Below are 24,273 nucleotides of genomic sequence, written 5' to 3'. Positions count from 1 at the left end.
GATCAGTGATGGTGGCAGCATGGCACACGCCAAAGGGGGCTTGAGAAATATCAGAGAGAACTAGATGACAGGGCTGGCTCAGAGGCCACGTAGCTGTGTGATCTTGGTAAGTCACTGTACCTCTCTGTGCCTTGGGATTCCCATCTGGAAAATGGGGTGAATATACCTACCTCCAGGAAGGGTTGTGAATCGTATGGCTAGAGATGTGCCCGGGGCAGGGGCTGGCAAGTAATCATCGCTCAGTAAAGGGGAAGCACGTGAACTGCTATGTTTGGAAGAAACTTTTCCTCCCCCTACTTTAGACTGTCTGAATCAGTTCTTCAGGGGAAGAACAGAAGTACGGCAGGGCAGAAATGAACGCAACTTTCACCTTCCACGGGACCCACCCTGGACCCACGCTGGGCTTGGGGCGAGACAATCTTTGGCTTCTGCGTATCTCATTTCTTCCCGAAAGCTCCTGAGAGACTGCCTCACCGAGCCCGCACTGCAGACCTGACTGTCCTCTGCCTGATTTAAAGCAAAGGGCACCAGGCTTATCCTCGCACAGTGGAATTTTACAGCGGAGAGGAACGGTGGAATCCTGACATATCTCCTCAATCTGTGATGTGTTTGGAACCACCGCCCACTCCAAGGACGAGCAGGGTCAGGAATCCTCAGGGTATCAATTCTCTTTCCTGCTGCTACAAAGCTCACACTCAGACTTTGAAAAGAATGAGAGAGACTTCTGAGGAGTTGTCAGCCCATTACTGATGATGGAAATGTGTTCCTGTGGTTTCTGTTCACTTGCCTACATGCGATTTTGGGTTTTGGATCTTCCTGCTGTCACCACAACGGAAAAGCTTCCCCCATGAGAAGAAGCCTGTCTCACCATGAGCTCACCCACGTCGTTGGAGCCCTGCCCTAGTGCTGGCTAAGGGGTTCTACAGTCCTTTAGTATCTTGCCCAAGGTCAACAGAAGTGTAGTTACAACTTGCAGAGTGAGTGGGGGTCTGCCAAACAGAGAGGGATTGCCATGTGAACCGTCAAAAGATAGCCATCTTTCCTGAACTAAAAAACCGAATGCAGTTCCAGAGGTGGTCTCGGTGACCCCTTCCCCCCCAACTTCAGGTACGGAGCTGGAACAGATGGAACCTATGAGGAAGACTGAGAAGCTTTCTGCAAATTCCACCTCTACCCTCCGTTCCCTGTGTTTCCCTGGATTTTGTACATTATTTCCAGGTAAAGCAAAGATGGATTAAAATCCCTAAGTCCCTCTGTCACCAACTCAGCCACCTCCATCCATTCTTTGACAAGGAGAAGCAGCCCCATGGACAGCTAAAGCAATGTCCCCTGGTCCTTCTGACATTTACCCTGGTATCCTACGCTCACAGCTGGAGAAGAGCCCCCACGGAAGCCTGGGTAGAAGAGTGAAATTGACTGACCTCCTCTTGGCGCTAAATGTATTCGGAGTTGGGCCTGACTCATGACCAGCCTTTGCTAAACTGATGGTTCTTTCTTCTATTTTATTTAAAAAGTTTATCCCAACATATAAGATGGGAGGTGACATGGTCTAATTTCTTCTCGGTAGGTATTTTCAGTTTTGGCAAGAAACTGGCACAGTACCGTAATTAACAGCAAACAAACTGAACACCAGATCGTGGGGCTGTGGGGTCTAGAATCAACCAACAGGAGTGGCATGCCCCCCCCCCCCCGCGGACACACCCTGACCCCCACCCTGCTTTATCAGTGAGGACTTGGTCTGACTTTGCACAGGCCATTCATCCCTATGTTCTCGCTCGCTGCCAAAACCTTAGATAGAAACGGACATTTCTGTAGGATACACAGAGAGCTGCCCAATCAGCATCTTCTAGGGTGGGACTTGTGAGAAAACTCGATGGGTCTCTCATGTCTACCCCTGCTTAGAAAACACTTTTAAAATGAAATCTGAAGTTTCTTGGGGGTGCCTTGGTTTCAAAAGAAAAACAGCATAGTTGTAGCAAAAATATATCCAGAAGGACATTTCAGTATTGTGCAGTTAAAACCTTAGGGTCAATTTTCAACACTCTCAATGCAATTTAGAGAATCCCATGGGGACACAGCACAGATTCCCTCTAGGAAGCTAAATCCTGGCAGGGCATAATGAAGCTCTCTCCTCTTGGTAGTGAAAAAAAAATTCTTTATGCAATAATTTTGACCTTTGTAAAACAAAATCTATGCTGTCACAAGACTTGCTTTTTATTTTACCTAAAAAACATCCTCTAATTTAATTTGCAAAGTACTTATTGTATGTTCTCTTAGTACTTTGTGACCTTTTCTTAAGAGAAAGCTTTGAATTAAACAGAAACAAAGAGGCAGAGAAGAACACTGTAACCTCTACGCATTTTTTGGGCAGGGGCGAGTCATGTGTGTTTGTTTAAAAAGTAAGTCAAATGGGTAATAGGGTGCAAGCAGCAGCACGAGGAGTGTTTATAAGGTCGTTCAAAGCACCTTGTGATGCAGCTTTCTAGTGAGTCCCTTGCATTGTGTTTTCTATCCTCACCCCATCCCCCCAACATTGACCGTTTGCCTCCAGCTAGTATGAACTGTCCGCCACCATGGCCACATCCTATACTTCTCAGACTTCTGTGCCTTTGCTTATAAAGCAATTTTACTCTGATATCCAGGCTTTTGAGGGAGGAGGGGAAAGGGGGCTTTCCTCCTTATAATGTAAAGATGGCAACTGTGTTCAGTTTCTACCAGTAGCCACCACTCCCTAGCAAGGACAGACCACTCATCAGTTTCCACAGTGTCCTTTCCTATTATCCTGGAATCCTCAGAATCACTCTGAACACAGCTTCTAGGCAGTTGCTACCACCTGATTAGAGTTGGTGGACGGGATTCCTGTTCCTACCGTTAGGTTAAACCATATGACATTGACCTTTTTATGTCAAAAAGGATTGAACGTTGGGAATTTCATGGGGTCTAATTTTAAAGAAAGACCCCACCGCAATTCCTGCTGGGTCATTTAGAAGTTGCCTCTTTTCCCAGTTTCCAGGAATTGATGGATCACTCCCCCTTCTACGCTCCCATCACACTTTAAAACAAAAAACAAAAAACTCCCTAGGTGCGCCTGGGTGGCTCAGTCAGTTAAGCCTCTAACTCTTGTTCGGGGCTCAGATCTTGATCTCAGAGTCCTGAGTTCAAGTCCCGCGCAGAGTGCCACGCTGGGCATGGAGACTACTTAAAAAAAAAAAAAAATCTCTTTCGTAGATCCTTTGCCACACTCTACTGCAACTTTCCACTTACATATTGGACTTAGCCACAATGAGCCCCCCGGGTCACAGCCAAACCCTACTCATCTATTCCCAGCCCCTAGCAAAATACCTGACTCTCGGAAGGATCAATGAATATGATTAAATTGTTATGTTTTTAAAGCCTTCTTCATTTCTATTTTCTTGGCTAAAAATAGTGCACTAATCAATCATTCTTGAGGGCACCTTCTTCTGCCCCTTCCTTGTTTATTGCTAGGGACGTCCAAGCCTAAAGTCCAGGCGCAGTTACAAGGCCTCTCCAAGGGATTCGCTTGCTTCCCCCTCTTCTCTGATTCTTTTGAGGCGGACTCAGGCAGCTTCTCATGAAATCCGAGCAGCCCGTACCTGTGCCTGGCACGAACTGGCTCCACGTGGCAGACCGAAAGTTTGGAATAATCAGAGCCTTTGCAAAGTCTGTCACACTCACTCATCAGCACCCCAAATTCCGGCACGATATCCACAGGGCCACCCCCCGGGCAGGATTGGGAATCCTCCAGCTGCGAGAGGGTGAGCCAAGGTCCACGTGCGGATGGGGCATCCCAACCCTTTCTTCTTAACCGGAGACTCCCCACAGCTCTGGGGATTGTTCCTGGCCCCATGAGGGGCAGGGAGAAGCCTCAAAGGGGTGATTCCTATCACAGACAGGGAAGAGGAAGCAGCTAAACTCTGTATTCTGCGGCCAACGCTCAGGTGAGGAGACTGGACTCAAACCAACCGGAACGACGGTGCATTTGCACACCTCTGCCTTTATAGAGGATGGTTCCTCTCCCTGGAGGCCCTGCCCCTCCCCTAGATGACTCCCTTCCGGACTCGGCTGTGGCTTCTCCTCCTAGAAACCAGATCTATTTGCCTCCACCTGCCAAGTGCAGCCTCCTTCCTCTGCTTGTCTCAATTGTGTTGTAATGATCTATCGAATGAGTGTCTTCCCATGGATGCTGTGAACTCCAAGAGGTCAAGAGTCACATCTTTGTTCTCTGTCATCCCTGTGGGTCCAGGGTAGGCTGAGAGGCAGGAGGGGCCTGAGAAGAGGAACCAGAGGGTTTGGGACAGGCCGCCATGTTGCACTTGCAAGAAATAAAATTAGAACGCAAGAGGGAAAGGAAGAAGAGAAAGGCTCTTTTGAATGTCTGCTCTTCCATTTTAGTCCCGAAGAGGCAGAGTGCCAAGCCAGCCCAGGGTGAATGACTAGGCCCGTCCTGTATTTTCTGAGTTCCACCAAAATAATAAAAAAAAAATAATAAAGAAAGAAGGAAAAAAACATGTCAAAGAAACGCCCCAACTGCCTAGCAACTGGGAGTGGCTGAGTCACTTCATTAGCTCCAAGATGAAGATGAGTTAGAACACTTGGAGAAGAATGCTCTTATCTTTACTGAAATGAAAAAAAAAAAAAATTAAAGGCACAAAGAAAAACAACCACACTTTATTAATTTTCTAAGAGCCAACAGGGATTCAGGAGCACCTGCTGTGGAAGGTTCTGAGAGTGTCATGGGCTGTCTGAGCCTCCGCAAGCATCTATGTGCTGACCCAGAGTCACTTGCAAACAGCCCTTTGCTGGGGTCCAGCTTTCCCAATGTCACTAGGCCTGGTGACTCTGCAGAGGGGGCTGAGAGGAAAAATCCCACAGGCCAATGGTGAATGAATGCAGGAGGCCATTCCAGAGCTTCTCTGCCGCCAGTGCTCAGCTAAGAAAAGGTGGCCTGTGAGGGCTGCCATTCATTCCACAGTGTGTATTGGCCTCTCTCGTGTGCTAGGCACTGCGTGGGTTCTGGGGCACATCCGCTGAGCCCCCGGTGCCCTTCAAAAGAACGACATGCTGTCTTCTGTAGTACTCGAATGTTCAGGAACAAATACATACACAAGAAAGGGAACAAAGGAATGAGTCCGAAACGACCCTCAAACCTGGGACCCTATGGTTAATTTACTTTGCTTGCTGAGATCAATAAAGTTTAAAAGTAATTTTGGCACAATTTTTATGAAACATGACTATTAGGACTGGCGAAATGTCTATTCTATATTTCTGTTACATATTGCAGTCGGAGCTAAAAATGTTTCATAGTAATAGTAATCACTACTAAAAACAGTACTTTCATTTTATACCAAAAAGATAAGTTTTCATTCAATATTTCCTCACACATTTTTACACTGCATTTGTTCCTCCCTAGTAAGAAGGGTCAGAAAGTATTAGTCCCTTTTTAGAGATGGGAAAAAATGGCACAGAACAAAGATGTGGTTTACGAAAAGCCTTATCATCAGTCAGAGGCAAATTCCGGGTGAGAAACAAAGCTATCTAGGCTCCTAGAACATGACTCACTTTATCAATGACTCCTTCTTGCTTCCATTGTTACAGAATGATTTTTTAAATGTATTTTTAAATTAGAGTAAAGACAGGAAAACTTTGGTCATAATTGAAAGAACAAGCTCTAAGCTGGTGACAAAGGGATACTTCACCGTAAGAGAAACCTGCAAATGTCTTCTTCACAGGAGTGGTACTTTCTGAAAGGGGTGCCCTCAGTCCCCCATGGGTTCTTATAATCACCTGCATCATCAGCATCACCGAGGGGATTTGTTCAACACAGAACACTGCCAGGTCCCACTCCCAGAGTTTCGGACTGATTCAATAGGTCTGGGTTGGAGCTGAGAACTTGCATTTTCAACACGCTCTCATGGTGTCAGGGGAACACACATCGAGAAACACTGGAGGAGAGCCAGTCTCCCAAACCTCAATGCTGTGAGCTCTTGCCTTCCTAAAACTGGAGGTTTTCCGAGCCTGTGAGACTTTAGGAATCCACTGGGGAGAACTGAAATGGGATGCCTTCAAAGGCTCCACTCCTAAAGAGCGTGACTCAGCTGGTCAGAAATCTGCATTTCTGATCAGCAACCCAGGTGACTGTCCTGCTCTGGATGCACTTTCATTAATCCAGGCCCAAGGGCATCTCCACATCTTTGGGGAAAAAAACGTAAAAATGGCTGAATATATCTGCTTTGAGTACGTTTATGGGCAAAGAGGTACAGCCTACTTTTCATCGTTGGTATTTTGTACATCGGCAAATTTTGCCTTTCCTTTGTAGCATTTCGAACACAAAGACTAACTCCCAGTCCTAACTATCCTGCCAAACTCTCTGGAGGTGGGCTGGTCAAGAAGGTACAGAAGACCACCAACAGCATAATCTTAGCAAGACTACTCTTGGTTTCCCACCCAAAAGAAGGCCTACCCATTCCTGTCCTACTATTAATGGACTGAAATGTATACTCCACATTCATACATCAGGATGTGACTGTATTTGGAGACAGGATCTTTAAAAAGGTAATTAGGTTAATGTTAGGCCATGAGAGTGGGCCCTGATTCCACGTGACTGATGTCCTTATAAGAAGAGTAAATTACGACAGACAGAGGGAAGACCATGTGAGGATTCAGCGAGAAGACAGTGTCTACAAGTCAAGGAGAGAGGTCTCCCAAGAAACCAACCCTGCCGACCCCTTGATCTTAGACTTCCAGCTTCCAGAACTGTGAGAAAATACCTTTCTGTTGTATAAGCCCCCCAGTCTGTGGTGCTTCGGCCCTCGCAGACTAATATCCCCCCCTGCCTCCGAACAAGCTCTGCCCTGAGGATCAGTGAGGCATTGTACTGCGTGAGGGCCATAGAGGCACCAAACTTCGGTTAGACCTGGAGGTCTGGGAGATTGCCGGGTGCTACTCCCTGCCCATGGAGGTTACTGCTTCCAGTGGACACATTTATCCAAAGCCCTCATGGGTTGTGGATGCTTTCTGCGGTTATGCATTTTTGAAAATAGACCAGCATTGAGCTAATCCATGTAAGAATATTTTCACAGCTAATACTTAATGCTTTTATACATGCCTGAAAGATGAGCCTCTCTGAAGGGTTACGGTTGAGCTTTAAATACAGAGGTATTTCCACTGCGGCACAGATGTTGCAGGAAAATGTTGGATGTATATTTAATTCTTATAAAGTGAATCATGTTTTAATTGTACCAGGGGATTTCCATATTTAAAGGAGCCCTGAAGTAAATCTGTATAGAGTGTAAATGATCTCTCACTCCAATTTACGATGCAAGTTTTGATTTTCACAATAAAGAGAAATACATGATTTTGTGAGTTTTTTTCACTTTTTGACATAATTTCAGACTATATCAAAAAGTTGCAGGAATATTACAAAGAATCTCTATACAAATTCTCTCGGATTATTTGTTGTTTCAAAAATGTAATGACTGACTCTTATTCTCCTGCCTCCAAAATTTTGACTAACAGTGATTTTTACAGAAATTATTCAATTGACTTAATATGATAGTAAACACATCAATAGTAGCAATTCCAAAAACTGCTTACTAATTACCCAAAAAGCGCCAGGCAAACCCATTCAATGTTTAATTTGGATTATCCCCTACTCTTAACCCTATAAGATAGGTACTCTCATTATATCTATTTAAAAATGAGGATCCTGAGACAGAGAGAGTTTTAGAATCTTGCCCAAAGTCACACAGATAGAAATCTAATGGTGCTGAAGGCAGATCACACCAAACAGATCCCTGGGACCCAGGGATTGAAGGCTGCTATTCCAAAGCAGGTGTAGGCAAACTACAGTCTTGGACCACTTTCTTTTTTGTATGGCCTGTGATCTAAGAATGTTTTTTACATTTCTATCTGGTTGAAAAACAATCAACAGAAGACTAATATTTAGTGACAAAGTGAAAAATCACATAAAATTCAAATTTCAGTATCTATTGGAACAGAGGCACACTTGTTCATTTATGTATTATTTCTGACTGCTTTTCTGCTGCAAGACAGAGCTGAGTAGTTACAACAGAGACCTTATTGCCCACAAAAGCTAAAATATTCACTCTCTGGACCTTTACAGAAAAGGTTTGCTGACCCCTATTGTAATGTTCCCTTTCTGTTTGGAGGATGTCAATAGTGATTGTCAGGACAGCATTAGCCCCTCCTTGGGAAGCTGTCGTAAATTATTTCAGAGGGTATCGTTTTATTAATACTTGCTAAAATTTATTTCATTTTTTTGTTAAAAACAACCAAAAAAATTTAAAGACATGTTTTTTGACCGCTTGCCAAAAATTTCCTTCTAATTCATTGTTGTTCCAGATAACAAAACAACTAGAAAAAATTGTCCCGTAAGGTATTTGTGGAAGGCTAGCAATTTAACGACAACAAAAACAATGGAAATGTGTTTTATCTCCTTAAGGGCTGTCGCTGTTAGTATTTAGGTAAGGGCTACCCCAGAGCCTTTGCCTCTAAAATTCTAATAGGCATCGAATTACTTGGGGACCCTTCTAACATGAATGTTCTCATCTCGGAGGCCTGGGCTGGGGCATGAGAATCTGCAGTTCCAATCAGCTCCCAGGGCATGCCCACGCTGCTAACGACAGTAAGATGCTAGGGCCACAAACAGCGTCAAGTTACAGCTAATATGAATGGACGGGGTCATTAAGATGCCACTGGGTGTCAGGTACTGAAACAGGTACGCTGTGCACACATTATGATTTTCTCTTCCTCATCAAATCCACAAGGAAAATAAGGCACAGAGAGAGAAAAACATGAGACAAAACTGAAATCTGAGCCAGTGTGACTCACTCACAGAGCCACGTCGGCTGATTCATGGTGATACTTGGTCCTGAGGTGTTTAAACATCCTCCCCAAACGTGGAGTGATAAATATCCACCGACCGACCCTGTTTGCACTAAGCCACATCAAACAGTTCCTCAGCTGCCTTCTGGCTGGAAACACCTGACTCTTCCAGGCTAAGGATGTTGGCTAGAACCTCATGGTCATGTTTAAGAATCTGTGATAGGGTTTTAAATCCCACCAAGGAAGCCTCTGGGCAGGATGTAGCTTCTATAGATAAGAAAATCCCGCTTGCAAGATCGCAGTAAGACAGGCAGGAAGGAAACACAGGGAGAGGAGAAACAGGGAACTCTCAAGGTCTGACAGTGCAGCTGAAAAAGTATGGGTATGGGTAATTTTTACACTTAGTTTTGTGTTCTGACCTCACTGCCTGTAAGTTTCTTCGACCTTGCACAAGTCAGTTAAGGTCCCAGACTTGGCTTTCACATCTGTAAGATGGGGTAAAAAAAATCTACTTCATTGAGAACTGTTGTAGGGATCAGATCTGTTACATGGATGGGGTTGACAATTTGTAGGTAATAAGTGATCTCGGTAATAATAATAATAATAATAATAATGGGCTAATAACTATTATTATTTTTTTGAATCTCAAAATACAGCATTTGGGGACTTATTTTGTTTCACTGTTCCTTGAAGAACGAGAGAGTGAATTGATGCCTGCTGAACTGTTGGGTTTGGCCATGTCCCGGACAGAATGCTAACCATTACAGATTTAATGGAGAACATTTTAAGATTGGAATTAATCACCAACATTTAAACTGAGGAGGTTTAATTAAATTTGAGGAGGTTTATGTCACAAGACAGATGTCTGGCTTTTGTTGAGGAAACAGGGGATGGGGCCTCATGGGTTTGGGCCCACATTCCCATGTGGCAGGGCCATTCAGGTGACAGGGAGAGGGTATTCTTCCCTGTAACTGAGATGTCCCCACCAACTGCACATTTATCTCACAGCTCATAGAGGTATTTTAATTTGAAAAGTATGATGAATAGAAAAAAAAGTAGAAATTGTGTTTTGGCTAAAATCCGTGGAGTTTACAAGTCTCTGCAAATAATCCAGAATGCTTTCCTCCCTTTCTTTCTTTCTCTCTCTCTCTCACTCTCTCCCCTCTTCCTAGGGACAAGAAACTCTGAGATATTGCAGGAGTCCAAAGATCCCTCTAGACAGGTTTCCCTTGGGCCCTCTCTTCTATTTCGCTGGCTACTACAGAACTGTATTTTAAGAGGGACTGGGAATATTTGTGGAATGGGGGTAAAGTCTCATCTTGAGTCCTCTTCCATATCCCAGATTAGGTGTAAACTCCTGACCCCACTCTTTCGGGAAGAGCAGAGAATATACTTTGACTTTGAATATCCCAAGGAGTAATCAGATACATTTGTTTAAACATGCTTCACACACACACACACACACACACACACACACACACACCTGTGGGACGGAAGCAAACAGAATATTTCAGCGGGTGAAAATGGTCTTCCAGTGACAGGGAATTAATACGGAAGGTTTCAGTCTTTACAATATCATGTATATCAAACAAACACTAGAAATGCACACATAGATTCATCTTTTTTCCCAGAGGAAATATCAGCGATATTGGGATGTTCCTGTTTTTAAAATGATACTGGGTTTAATGCAATGATAAGTGTACACTGATTAACCTTTGTGTCGGGTTTAAATGTAGAACCCATTAACTAATTTAATTTCCTCCAAAAAACAAAAAACAAACAAAAAAAAAAACAGCCTTTGGCATTATTCTCTGAATAATCCTTGTTTAGTTTCCATAATGGTTTACTGTTTAATGAAAAACTCATTAGAATGTAGCATACGGCATAATTAATTCTGGCTGATTCTTTTGGTATAACAGCTAATGCAGATGCTGGGTTCCATTTTCCACTGGCTTTATTAATTTTTCATAAACCAATATTTCGACTGTAATGGGTTGTAACAGGTCCATGGAAGTTCTAGAAATGCATTCACTGTCACCAATGTAGTTAATTTAAGTAGGATTTTGCTATTTGTGTGATGGTTCTTCCGCACTACATTTTTAAAAGACAGCTTCACTTGATATTTGGAGAAGGAGTATCTACATATAATTAACATACGGGGTATTAAACAATATTTGGCCGATTTGTCTTTATTTACACGCAACTTAATTGGTTGGACTAGTTACGTTGAACTATAAATTTTGAAAAGAACATTAAAAGTGGGAAGTACAAGACCGTCAAAACTAAATGGTTTATAATAGAATGGCGACATAAGTTAAAATACTTTTAAAAATGAAATCATGTCATTTTTAAAGTCTCTGGTAATTTGTTTTCCTAGGAAGAGATTGGGACACTACCAGGAAAACAAGTCTGATCATAGCCTTGGTGCCGGGCACCGGTTTGGTCGTCCTGGTGACTGTCAGGAGCCGGGTCTCCGGGATGGCTGAGAAGTTGCTGATTTGGTGCCGGGCACCGGTTTGGTCGTCCTGGTGACTGTCAGGAGCCGGGTCTCCGGGATGGCTGAGAAGTTGCTGATTTGGTGCCGGGCACCGGTTTGGTCGTCCTGGTGACTGTCAGGAGCCGGGTCTCCGGGATGGCTGAGAAGTTGCTGATTTGGTTGTCCCTCTTTCAGTTTTTCAGGGCTGAGTTCACATATTTCTAAGTCCTCATGATAAGACTATTATTTGTCTCCGGTGGAGATATGCATGCTAATTCATTACTGGGTGTTCTTGCTTGTTTCATTTTATTTTTTAAATATATTTTTATCAGAATTTTCAATGGTTGCCTGCCACTCAAAGGATGAAATCCACAATCCACATTCCTTTATACAGCATTGTCAGGTCTTTTGCAACTTTTCTCTAGAAGGTACCCTCTGATCTCAACAGATTGGTATTTCTCAGCTTTTGGGGGAAACCTGATTTTGCCTCAGAAATTTCTATATCCAGTGAATATCAAGCACCTGTTGTATTTTTTTTTTGTTTTTTTGTTTTTTGTTTTAGTACTTCTCAATGGATTCTGAAGATAAAGATTGAGAAACTCCTTTGGACTCTACCAAACTCTTCCTTACTCACCCTTACAAAGATCTTTCTTCATTTTCTTCTCAGGGGAACTCTTACTTATCCTTCAAAATCCAATGAGTACCCCCCCCACATTCTTCATACAGACAGGGTTGTTAATTTTTTAGTGTTCTGGAAGGCTGGTATCATCATTTAATATACACTAAGATTATCTGTCTGTATCCTTCAATGCTCTAAGGAATTCTTGAGGGAAAAGGTGCTTCCCCCAGCTTGTGAGCAGTGCCCGATACTGTACAGGCCTTCAGCACTGTAACTCTGAGCTGAGGGAAGAATTAACAGAAGCCAGTGGTATGTGTGACTTCATACACAGCCTCTCTCTTTGGCTCTTCCTTGATGAACATGATGTGGCAGAAGGACGAGCAGCTAATCTCACGGGTTCATGCAGAATTGTGTAATTGCTAAACAGTGCAATGCTAAAAATACCTCCCCAGGATGTAAGCTGGTGGCTTTGTGTTCAGCAAATCCGGACTTTCTAAGCCAGGGTTGGTGCCGGAGGGCCCTGATTTTTACCTTTTTATGCAGTTGGGGGTGGGGCGAGGACAACTATTTCATGACCCATGAAAATTATATGAAATTTAAATGTCCGTATCCTTAAAGTTTTATTGGGACACAGCCATGCACACTCATTTATGCGTTGTCTGCGGTTACTCCTGCATTACAGGGGCAGAGGTGAGTGGTTGCGGGCGACTGTAGGCCCACACAGTTGAACCTATTCACGAACTGGCCCTTTACTGAAATTTGCAGACCTCTGCTCGAAGTGAAAGATACATACATTTTTTTCCACTTTCATAACTGAATCCAGCTTGATCTTTTCCCTAGAACCAACAAAGCACAGTGGTATGTCTTGTCTTATACCACTCTCCCCCTCTTCACCACTACCATCATGACCACGAATATATATTCTGAGCTTGCCATCTTCTTCTCCTTCTGCTTCTTCTCCTTCTTACTCTTCTCCCTCTCCTTCTCTTCCTTCTTCTGTTATGCAGGAGGCCTGGGCTGCTCAAACCCTGCATGTTCCTCTGGAAAGTTTGCCTTCTTGGACAGCTCCTGGCAGATGAGTTCTAAACCCTTGGAATATTCTACCTGATAAAACTGTTTTTGGAAGCCTGAGGCCTTGGGCCGTACAGTGCCAGTTTGATAAGATGGTTTACATTAGCAATGTGATTCATGGTGAATGCTTACTTTTGCTCTTTGGGCTAAGGTTTCAGTAGCTGAGGTCAGTCGCTCAGGGGCTCTGTGTCCCTGGGACCACCTCCTAGGAAGCAGACTGATGCCTGGTGGGCGACACTTTGTGTGTGTTGTCTGACACCGTTTTCAGTAAAGTTAAGCACATCGTATACTTAACCTGGAGGGCACACCCAGAAGCTTCTGCCTGGTTCCTTCTGGATTCCATCTCATGTGCTCTTCCCCTTTGCTGATTTTTAATCTGTATCGCTTTGTAAAACTCAGAACTGTGACTATGAGAGCCTTTCTGAGTCCCGGGAGCGCATCCAACCGGACACAGACACTGGGGAAGGTCTTGCGGACCCCCGACACAGCTCTGCCGCAGAACATCGGGTCTTATGCTCTTCCCTTCTGGAGTCAAAAATCACGGAGTAATGCTGAGAAGACGGAACATCTGGACGGATGTCTCTCTTTAAGTTCTTGGATTGCCTGTGATGACTACAGACGCTTATCCACCTTGAGCAGGAGCCATCGACAGGGCTTGGCGTGTTTATTAATGTGCTTCTGTCAGAAGGGGGGTTCTCAGCCTCAGCCTTATCAACATGTTAAGCCAGATTATTCTCTGTGGTGCGGGCTGTCCTGTGCATTGTGGGATGTTTGGCAGCACCCTTGGCCTCCACCCTGTAGAGGCCCGTAGTGAACAATCCCATGGCCCCCAAGATCTGATCATGGAAAATGTCTCCAGAAGTCGCCCAATTCCCCTGGGGTGTAAAATTACTCCCAGTTAAGAACCATGAATCCAAGATATTGGATTAATTAAATGCATGTGTGTGGGAGGCAACTTGTAATAAAATGGAATGGGCTTTGGAATCACAGAGACTGGTTTTGGACCCAGCTCTTTAACTTTTCAAATCAGCAACCTTGGGCAACATAATATCACTAGAATTCTAATTTATCTGCAAAATGAGGAAAATGACACTTATGCTCCAAAGTTATAACCTCTGTAAACATGCGATGGTCCCCACATGGAGTCCAGCACGCGGCAGAAAATACTACGTGCCAAGATATTTTTATTAATTATCTTTATCCTCTATGACCTCCAGGATAGAAGACATGGCAGGCATGTCCCAGTCTCGTCCTACTGAGGAAGCTGCACAGCAAAGTGATGGAAAGCGTGGGCTTTGAGGTTAGAAAAAAGACGTTTATATAATAAACTGATTTTTCACATACTAGCTCTGTGATATGAGGGAGGAGACAAACTGCAGAAAGCCTTGGTTTCCTCATTTCTATAATGAAGAGAATGTTGTAACATTTTCATGAGGATCTGACGAGATGCAAAGCGTGTTGCACAGTGCCTGGCACAAAGTCAGCACCCAGAGTGGCTTACTGTTGCTGATGGTTTCAGTTGTTCATGAATGAATGATGGCAGTCCAGAACTTTCCCTGTGAAACCGATCCAGAACCAAATATTCGAACCTTGTCTTTCTCCCCTGGTACAGAAGTGGGGCTTCTCCTACAAGGGCTGTCCCGTCCCTTCCTGCTTTGGGGGAGCTCTCCTTGGTAGGCTTTCCACGCAATAGAATGGCAACTAATTTATTGAGGCAGTGCAGTTTTTAGCACATAATCGAGTTCTGATCCTATTTGAAGATCAAAATCCCCCACAGGTTCCATCGAAGCTGAGCTGCATTCCCTCCGTGGGGCAGGGAAGGACACAGATAAAAATTAAGGCCAAATGTGGGCAGGGATGGAGTGAAATCTGATAAGACAGATGGGGAAAGGAGACGCGAGAAGGAAAGTGAATTGCAACCAAAAGGGGAGGCGAAGGTAAACAGATGTACGAGATAAAGTCTTTGAAGTGGAACATTTCTAGGCTGAAAATCCTTTGCTTGGGGACTTAAATCTGGACTCTTCTGTTCCAGTTCACTGAAGTGCACTGCATTTGAATCTGGCAGATGTGTAAATTATACAAAACACTACAGAGCCAAAGGTCACTGCTCCTGAGGAGCCATCACTCTGCGTCCAGTCGAAGTCGGTCCTCTGGGTGGATATGGGCAGTGTTCGCGCCTCGAGGGGTGCCTGAATATTTGCTGCTTTGAGGGGCTCTGAGTGGTAACAAGTACCTTTCAGACCCACATTACATTCTTTCAGGGTACTAAGGCAGTCACCCCGAACGCATGCTTTGTATACCAGGATTTGGGAACATCATCCCAAGCCCAACCCAAAGTCTAGGACGGTGGCCAATAAAGGAAAGCAGCCTGTGTCAGGGACCCCAGTTATCACAGGTTCTGACAATCTCACTCTTTTTCAGATGCTATTGTATCCAAATTGCAGGAAGGGAATTGGAAAGAAGTCCATCCAAAAGTGCGGCTAAAGGTCATTCTCTTAACTGTAATGGACTCAATGAAGTGAAATGGGGGAGCGACTGGGAGGGAGACCGACATCTACCTTCCTTTGACTCAATTCTTAGATGAATCATGCTTCACAGTGGCCAAAAGCCCATAGAAAACCAATACCTCTGTACGGGTAATCCAAGGTCAAATACAGCTGCCCTTTCGAGATAAGCAATCACAGAGTGCTACATCCCTCCTCTTCATTTTTAAACTTTATATTGAGATCCCAATCCAGTCCCCCATCACCCAGCCTGGTTTCAAGGCCTGTGGTCCGTGGCCAGGTTTTTACCGAGGTGGACATAATCAATCCGGCTGACTTCAGTCATCACACTAATCTCATAGTTTTATTTTACTTTACACTCTATAAAGTTCTTTTACACTCATTACCTTATCTGATTCTCCCTATCAGCCCAGGATAACCTAGTTTTAAGACCCGGCCACCTTTCGTATGTGACTTTGCTGCCAGGTATCCTTCTTTTTGTACTTCCCCCACCCCCTTGAAACCAGAAATGTTTATTTTTAGGAGGAAAATCCAATTAAGGACCCCCTTCTTCTTCTCCCCACTGAAAAGAACCCTACTACTAATAATAGCTTCGCCAGACTACTGTTCCTCCCCATCTTCAAGGTTTTCAAGTTGATTTACTCTGCATCTCTCTACTTTTGTCTTGAATTGTGTGTTTGTTGTCGTCGGGACCTCACTGTATCTTAGATCTGCATTGCATTGGTAGATCTTTTCCTTTCCCTATTGATCATGACTCGTGGCGTAATTTACCTCAATTCCAATTTTCTTTTGCAGGCGGGGTGCTCTCCATCCACGGAAGTGAGTTATGTCTGTTCAAGTGGTGCATCTTATGAATCTTGTTAAGCTTTGCCGCCTTATAGCCCTACTGATGGAATATTTAATCACAGAAATGAGTTGGCAGATATGATATACAGCGTGAGGGAGCTTTGCAGCCATCTTACTGGCAATTGAGAAACGGATGGATTTGCCATTTGTCAGTCCCATGTCGACAACTGTGTATAACCTTCCGTTATTTATTTTTATTTTGTTTTACTCATGTATGAAGATTAAAGATGCTTGATTTCCATCAACAGTTTCATTGGCTAGCTATCATGATTCTCCCTAAAAGACACCACTGTTTCTTTTCATCTTTTTATTAGATGGCAGTGGAACTTTTCACAATGAAGGGGGAGCGGTAAGAACCCCCTTTGAGGCCTCCTCATGGAGATTCTTAGAAACACTATTTCTAATTATACTAAGTAACCTGAAGCACGCTACTGGGAACAGACATTTGCAGATACTGTACTTTTCTTTATTGCCTTCAAATTTTTAAGAAGGTCTGAAATGGAATGGTCTCAGGCCCTGGCTTTGAGATCCACCTGGACATTTTTTTTAATTGATTTATCAATCATCTATCTTGAGACTAAGCCCCAAGGAGCCAGAAGATGATTAGATGTAGGCAAAATAATCAATGCCATGTAGCTTTGTAGGAAAACACCCACTCGTCTTTGGAGAAGATTTACGTGGGTTCATGGGATGTGTTGATTTATGCGTATCTGTTTCTGGACACTGGTGTTGGGTAAGCATTCTTCTGGGTAGAACTCGGTAAGGGTTCAGAAAAAACACCCAAAATGAAAGGCCTTTCATAACAGCTTTGTAAATGCTTCCCCTGGAATGTGTGCGCGAGGGAGAGTGTGCGTCATAATTTATCAAAGCAAATTAATACTGTTCAGCTAGTAATTAAAGATCCTCATTAAGAGGTGCTCCTGCCCTCTCCACCCCCACCCCGCGTTAGCAATAAAAATGCATTCAGGGCGTCAAGAGGTTATATACGAAAATCAATAACCTGCCATTTTATAATTAAAGAGAAAATAAATGTTAGGGAAAGTCCACTAAATTAGGAAAATTACCTTTAGGAGAGATTGAAAATATTGATTTTAATTTACAAAATATGTGAACTTTTCATGCCCCGTTCTGAGAGACAATTGAGGCTGGGTTGTTAATTCTGCATAAGCTTCAGAAAATCGATAATTATACTATGGGAATATTATGATATTTGTCATTAATACAAAATCTTATATATAGGAGTGCCTAATAAGCCTGGCTTTCTATCTCAGGCAGATACAGGGCTGGCCTGCTAAAAATCCACAGCAAATCAATGACAAGGTCTTCATTTCAGATTTGATGCCCATTCGAAATTGCAAGATAAATCCAGACTGTGTTTATAGTTGGGGAAATCCAAGAAGCCCCCTAAATCCTTAGTCATGGACATTCCAATGGATGACATTAGTAATTACACCTCCACAGTGAAATGAATATATGAAACGTCCACATTCGCATATATGCACTCCATCCACATAGGTGCCTTGACTTTCGATTTAAGCTAGCTCGATTCTCAGTGTTTATGGGTCTTCAAATATTTCAAAGGAATTGTTCTGGAGTGTTGGATTGGCAGCATTTCCCTACATTTCTGCATATCACGAGCTCTGTTTACCTACATACACAGATAATTTAGGCAAAAAGGAAAGGCTTCTGATTAGGATAGCCCATACATCGGCAACACGAAAGTATACATACAGATTTTTCCAGTAACACTTATTTACTCATGCCCCATTTTTTGTTTAGATTTAAGTTGATCAGAGCATCTCACAGAAATAATTATTTAGTTGTCCAGAATCCTTAAAACTGTCCCTGACACAGCCAGTTAACTCGCTTGAATATGGAGGAGGTGGAGGGGGGGCGGGGGTAGCAGCGTTGGTGGTGGTTGGAAAAATCCAAAATTATCTTACTCGTCTTCTTTAATTTGACTGGCTTAGACATAGGACAGTAGCCTGATCTACCATCATAGGACACAGTCAATAAGAAATACGACTTTAAATATTCACAAAAAATAAAGAGGCAGTATATAACCCAGTTGTAAAGAATACAGGCTCTCGATTTCAAAATCTAGCCAATTTATTACCTGCTTGAAATCTTAGCCGTTTAGTGCTAAGGGACTCTGTGTACCTTAGTTTTCTCATCTGGAAAACTGCCATAAGGATTTAAATACATTAATTTAGGTGAAGTGCTTAGAACTGTGCCTGGCCACAGATAATACTCAGTAAATATTAATCTTTATTTTAACTTATTCTTTCCCGATAGTCCCATGATCTAACTTCTGCAGCTGGGCTCAGGGCTAATCTGAATGGCTGCTCTAACGTTCTAAAAGTCACACAGATTAATTTATTCTTGTATATACAAGTCAGTTTGAATGGTCTCTTCTGTCTTAATGTCCTCTTGAACACCCACAGATATGCGTATAGGTTGGAAATCACACGTAAAGGGGATTCTCTCGGTTGCTCGAGCCAGAAGACCAGCAACTACACGGCAGGGGACCAGAAATATGTCCTTCCTCTCGCTATCCCAAGTGACACATTTATACCCTACCCCTCATCAGATGGCTTCCTGCTTCTTGTCCTTGACCCATTAATCCGGGGAGAAACCATGCACGTAGCCAGGCGTGTACACCTGCAGAGAATGTGCCAGCTCGTTTTCCCAGCTACCCCATTTCACTGGGTGGCACCTGCGGATGCATGGGAGCTGCTGGCTGGCCTCCTCCAAGCCTTTTTGAGGGATGTGCTTCTTTGCAGCTTTGGACAAGGATGTACCCCAGCAATATCTGTGCCCCTAAACAGACTGCCTTACCCCGATCCCAGAAGTTAACTTCCCCCAAATGGACAAGCTGAGAACAGAAAGACTAGTGCTCTCATGTATTAAGAAAAGAAATCTCTAAGTTTAGTGGTTTACTCAGAATTCAGCACAGTCAGTTCTCCGTTAATTTTCCCTTTATGGCAGAGAGGTGGAACGTTAATTTATTTTTATTTGCCCAGCGTTTATGTGGTGCTGGCTGTGCACCAATCTTCATATATTAACCCATTTAATTCTAATAAGCACCTGTGAGTTTGTTACTATTATCATCTCCCATTTAACAGATGAAGACACTGAGGCACAGAGAGGTTAAGTAACTTGCCTAGAATCACACAGCTGGCAAGTGGGGGGAGCAGGATCTGAACCGGGGTTGTCCGAATACAGTGTTTGTGTTCCTCACTTTGCTAAGTGTCCTCTCGGGAGGTGGGTTCTACCATATAATCATGGAAAGCCTTACAGTGAAGACTTTCCTGCCCCAGAAGAGTCAACGCAACACCTTCACAGTCATAGACTCGCAGGACTTAACCCAGGCTTGTGGTAAAACTCACATGCGAAGAAGAAACATCGCCTATCTGAAATCCAGCTCTTAGCTATCACATTGGGCTTCCCAGATTTACCATTTTTTTCTTGGTCGAGTTGGCTACTCTGCTCGAGTAGCCATCCGAGTGTCCTATGCTCCTGTCATATGCTAGGGTTGATCCATGATTAGGAAAACGACAGATGGCATCCCAGAAGGGACCAAGCAAGGGGTAGGACTTACCGTGAAGGGGTCACCGAGTGGATCTAGACCAACTGGTCATTTACTTCTACATATTAAAGAGCAAGGGTCCCATCAAAGAAAGAGTTCTTTTCAATCCCCACGTGGCAAATCTACTGAAGTTCTAAGGTGTTAACCGCAGCCTTGTTCATGAACAAGGGGCGAACAGGCAGAAGGGACACACCTAGCAGAGCCGAGAGCTCCGCCACTGTTGTTTCTGGGTTACCCTCTCCCAAAATGTGATGGACAAGTTTTCTACACGGATTTCCTGATCGACCGGGAGTTGGCGGGTAGCAGGGAAGGGGTGAGGGGAGAGACCTACCCTGGAAGGCAGAGCAAAGAGACATGGAATTGCTAAGGAAGACTGATTAACGGAGAGAGAAAGAAAGACCACTTTGTTGTTTTTTTTGGGGGAGGGTTGTTGTTGTTTTTGTTTTTTTCTCATTTTCTAAATAATCCTTCTCTTGGCAATTTCAACTCACTGCCACATTACTGGAATAAATGAGCCAACTCTCTGCTTTGCCAGGAAGAAAGAGAGGCAACCCCACATGGAAATATATGTCTAAAAAACACATCCAGGCAGATTGAAATAAAATGGGCATGAACGGCTCTACATTTGTTCCATATGCCCTCGAACAAAGTCTCAGTGCTTTTTTGAGGCAAAATCAATGTAAAACATCATAAGGAGCAATGGCTCCACGCGTACCGCACAGTGTAACGCGCATACACGATTCCCCTTTACTTCTGAAGGGGTTTTAAACACTTTTGGTTTTGTTTAAAAAAAAAATCCTTCAGAACTTCTTAGGAGAGGGATTTACGTGGTTTACGAAACCTGTTCTTTACTGGCAGGCAAAACACATTTAGAACAGATGAAGAAGTCATGCAAAGAGGAACTATTTACCTGCATAGAATTCGGGGCTGTAGACCGCACCCACAACTGGATTCAATTTCCAGCCTTAAAACAAATACACAAAAACATTATTATCACACTTGGTTCAACAACTCATAGCACTGCAAGTGAAGCACAAATCAAAGGGGTTGTTGCATTTTTTAATGTTATATTTAGAGGCTATATAGTTTGGGAATGCATAGAAATGATTTGAAACCTTTACCTGGAAAAACAGATTTATGCTTTTGATTTGCTGCAAACACAAGTTAATAGTATGGAAACTACTGACCAGCTACAGGTGAACTTTTTGAAAATGATCTGGTAATTAATTTTCTCCCACATCAATATTTTCTAGACCCACCATAATAATTTCAATTCTTTTGTCTTCTTCCATGGATCACCGCTAGATAATCCATCGTATGTCCCTTCATGTTAAGTTCACAAAAATTCGAAAGCTCACATAAACAGAATTCTTTGCGGCAACATATTCTGGTAATTGTCATTCCTAATTATGACCCAGAGAATTCTGAAGTGCTTTTTACATCCCAAAGAAAATGACATTTATCCACTAGAGATTGAGTGTGGAATACATTTCAGCGCATTCAGGAACCATAAAAATTCTTAATCAATGCATGATATCTAAGGTAACTTTCAAACAACCTGTATATAAGATTAACAGAATCCTATAATTTTCCCAGTGTTCTGGATGGAGCACTTTCTGTAAAATGAATCCTGGCCCCTTAGGAACTTTTACTCAAGAAAAGAGCATACAAGAATATTTGCAAATCGAGAAGCTGTGCACATTGCATACCCATCGGGCACCATTTAGGGAACAACCTCCAAAGAATGGTCACGTTTTAGGATTTGGTGATTATCTCCTGCTCCTGGCGGTAAGTTTTTATGAAAACATCCATTATATAGAGTTCCTGAAAGACAAAGAAGGGCAGGCATGCTGCCTTTTATAGAAGACCTCGTGTCCCTGGGCTAAAGATCAAACACCAGAGATCCTTTAACATATGCTTCTGAGATACAGCAATGGTAAAAGTTGGGATGCGAGCGAAGGTATTTCTGATGAGGAGAACCCTTCCCAGAATGGAGAGGTAGGACATCCTATCACCTGCTCTAAGTGATGCACTTTTAAGAACAGCCAAGAGGTGGCCACAATCTACTGATCCTCTAAGGAAGACAGAGGCTCAACATCTCAATAGTAGGACCTGGACGAACCAAAGAACTTTCTAGAATTTTCTAAGAAATTTTTGTTTCTAAGAACTTTCATCCAACTTGAATGAGCTAGCTAGTTTACAGCCCCCAGGCTGGTCTTAGGATAGGAATTTTCAAAGCGCTATGCTTGCATACCTGGGAGGCTTATTAATGGAAGCGTCTGGCCCCATTTTAGATCACCAGAAAGAGACATAAAATTCTGAGATGTGTTGTCCCAATGGTTTCTGAAACTTCACACTGACACCTTCCTCTCTTATATTAACCACATCTTGTCATAATGGAATTTTTATATGATATAAAAATAAAAATTACCTGGCACATTTCAGAAAATGTGCTTTATGAATGTGGAAAATGACTTCACTTTGACCAACTGAAATTCTACTATTTCCTAAAAAAAGAAAATACCCAATTTCTGGGGATCTGTGGACTAATGTCCACATTTCAGGTCCTTGGAATCAAACAGAAAATAGAGCAAACTGGTTGAAAATAAAGCTTCAGGATTATCTGGACATATTTAATGTTCTTCCCTAGTACTCCACAGAAATCTAGAGTTTGTGAACAAGGTATACAAGGACCCATATTAACTGAATAATTAAGTTATGAATTTATCACTCATTTTCTTCATCCCTCTACTCTCCGTCTTATACCCTGCTCATGTCCCTACCTTCTACTGGTGGTGGAGAAGGGTCTTTTTGTCACTATTGAAATAAGATTTTGTTTTTTGTATACATCCTCACTAGCTCCCTTAAATACTTCCTTTTCACACAAGACTGGGACATACCATTCACTGAATGGGGACCCATTGATTAATTTTGATGGAACTCTCAAAGACTGTAAGTTATGCCAATGGTCTTTCATTTTCTCAAAGAAATAGATTTCTCAGAGGTATCTGAAATTATGTTTCTCTCATCTGTCTTTATTCTCCTCATTTCCTTGAAGCCTTCTATCTATATCTATATATCTATAACTATATCTATCTACCTATCCATTGATTCATCTATCTATCCATTGATTGATCTATCCATCTATCTATCATCATTTATCTCTATACTCTTTCTCATCTATTCATCTATCTACCTATCATTCAATTGATTGATTAATCAGCTCTTGACAAAATTTACTTGATGTTATTTAAGACCTCCAGTGTCTTCTCAGGGCAGGTTACTTACTTAATGCCATTGTCTATCTATTCACCAATTACCTACCAGTTTACCATGTCTATTCATGGAAAACTTTCACTCAATATGTAAACAATACTCTCTCTATTAGGAAATACATGCTATCTCATGTCTGTCAGTATTAATTGAGAAAGGTCATTGATAAGGTCTCCTTCACGAGAAACCAACTCGGAATCTGTGAGCAGCAAAATGAAATGTCATGGGAACATCATTGCAGGTTTTGCCCTGCTGCCCGTCATTGGTCCTTCCTCCTAAACAATGCTGCTTCCACTGTAGGGAAAACGAAGACCTTCCTAGTCCACACCACAGGCATGACAACCCAACTTCTTACCTCCTTCCTTCTCTGCAGCCTGCTCCTCACCCAGTCTCCCCACTTCAGCAAATGGCATCTCTCATCTGCTTGGCTCCTCAAAGCAAACTTCTTGATAAATAATTCCTTGATTCTCCCATTACCCTCATACTCTATGTACGGTCCCACTAGCGAATCCTGTTGGTTCGACTTTGAAAGACATTTCCATGGTCTCAACTTCTATTCCTCTCCATTGGCACCATCCCAGGTCAAGACACTTCTATTTCTCACCTGGATGAGACCACAGCAGCAATGCTCTAACACACTCTATCTCCCCCTACTCCTCTTCTTCCTCCCTGTACCCAATGTATTCCTACTGGCCAAGCCCATTTTAAACGAGTGGATCAGATATGCCATTCTGCTACTCAAAATTCAACAGCTTCCTTCTGAACTTAGAAGATACAAACTCTAACCTTGACCCACAAGACCACACAACCTAACCCCTGTCTATTTATTTCATAGCGTGGTTTCCTTCTCTGCAAACTACAATGACACTATGATTTTAAATCTTTATAAAACCATCCAAGATCATTCTAGATCAATGTAGATCCACTGTTCCCTGTGCTTGCAGAACTCTGCCCAGCTCCTGACAAAGCTGACCTGATATTATGCAGGTCTCCAGTGTCTTCCCAGGGCAGAGTACTCAATGCCACCTCC

At 42.9% G+C, this 24,273-nt stretch overlaps 1 protein-coding gene across 8 annotated transcripts in view; it reads right to left on the bottom strand.

Annotated features, from left to right (window-relative positions):
- The window catches only part of LOC113270822 (RNA binding protein fox-1 homolog 1), a 330,982-nt gene that overhangs the window by 79,751 nt on the left and 226,958 nt on the right, over window positions 1-24,273 (bottom strand). For all 8 annotated transcript variants that reach the window (XM_057314809.1, XM_044391589.3, XM_044391594.3 and 5 more), the window contains exon 7: window positions 20,881-20,934. In XM_057314809.1, coding sequence (XP_057170792.1) covers window positions 20,881-20,934 — 54 coding nt within the window. The remainder of the gene's footprint in view (window positions 1-20,880; window positions 20,935-24,273) is intronic.

The sequence above is a fragment of the Ursus arctos genome, unplaced genomic scaffold, assembly GCF_023065955.2.
Source record: "Ursus arctos isolate Adak ecotype North America unplaced genomic scaffold, UrsArc2.0 scaffold_2, whole genome shotgun sequence".
NCBI classification, from domain to species: domain Eukaryota; kingdom Metazoa; phylum Chordata; class Mammalia; order Carnivora; family Ursidae; genus Ursus; species Ursus arctos.
The sequence above is the reverse complement of the archived record's forward strand: the minus strand, read 5'-3'. Positions and strand labels throughout refer to the sequence as shown.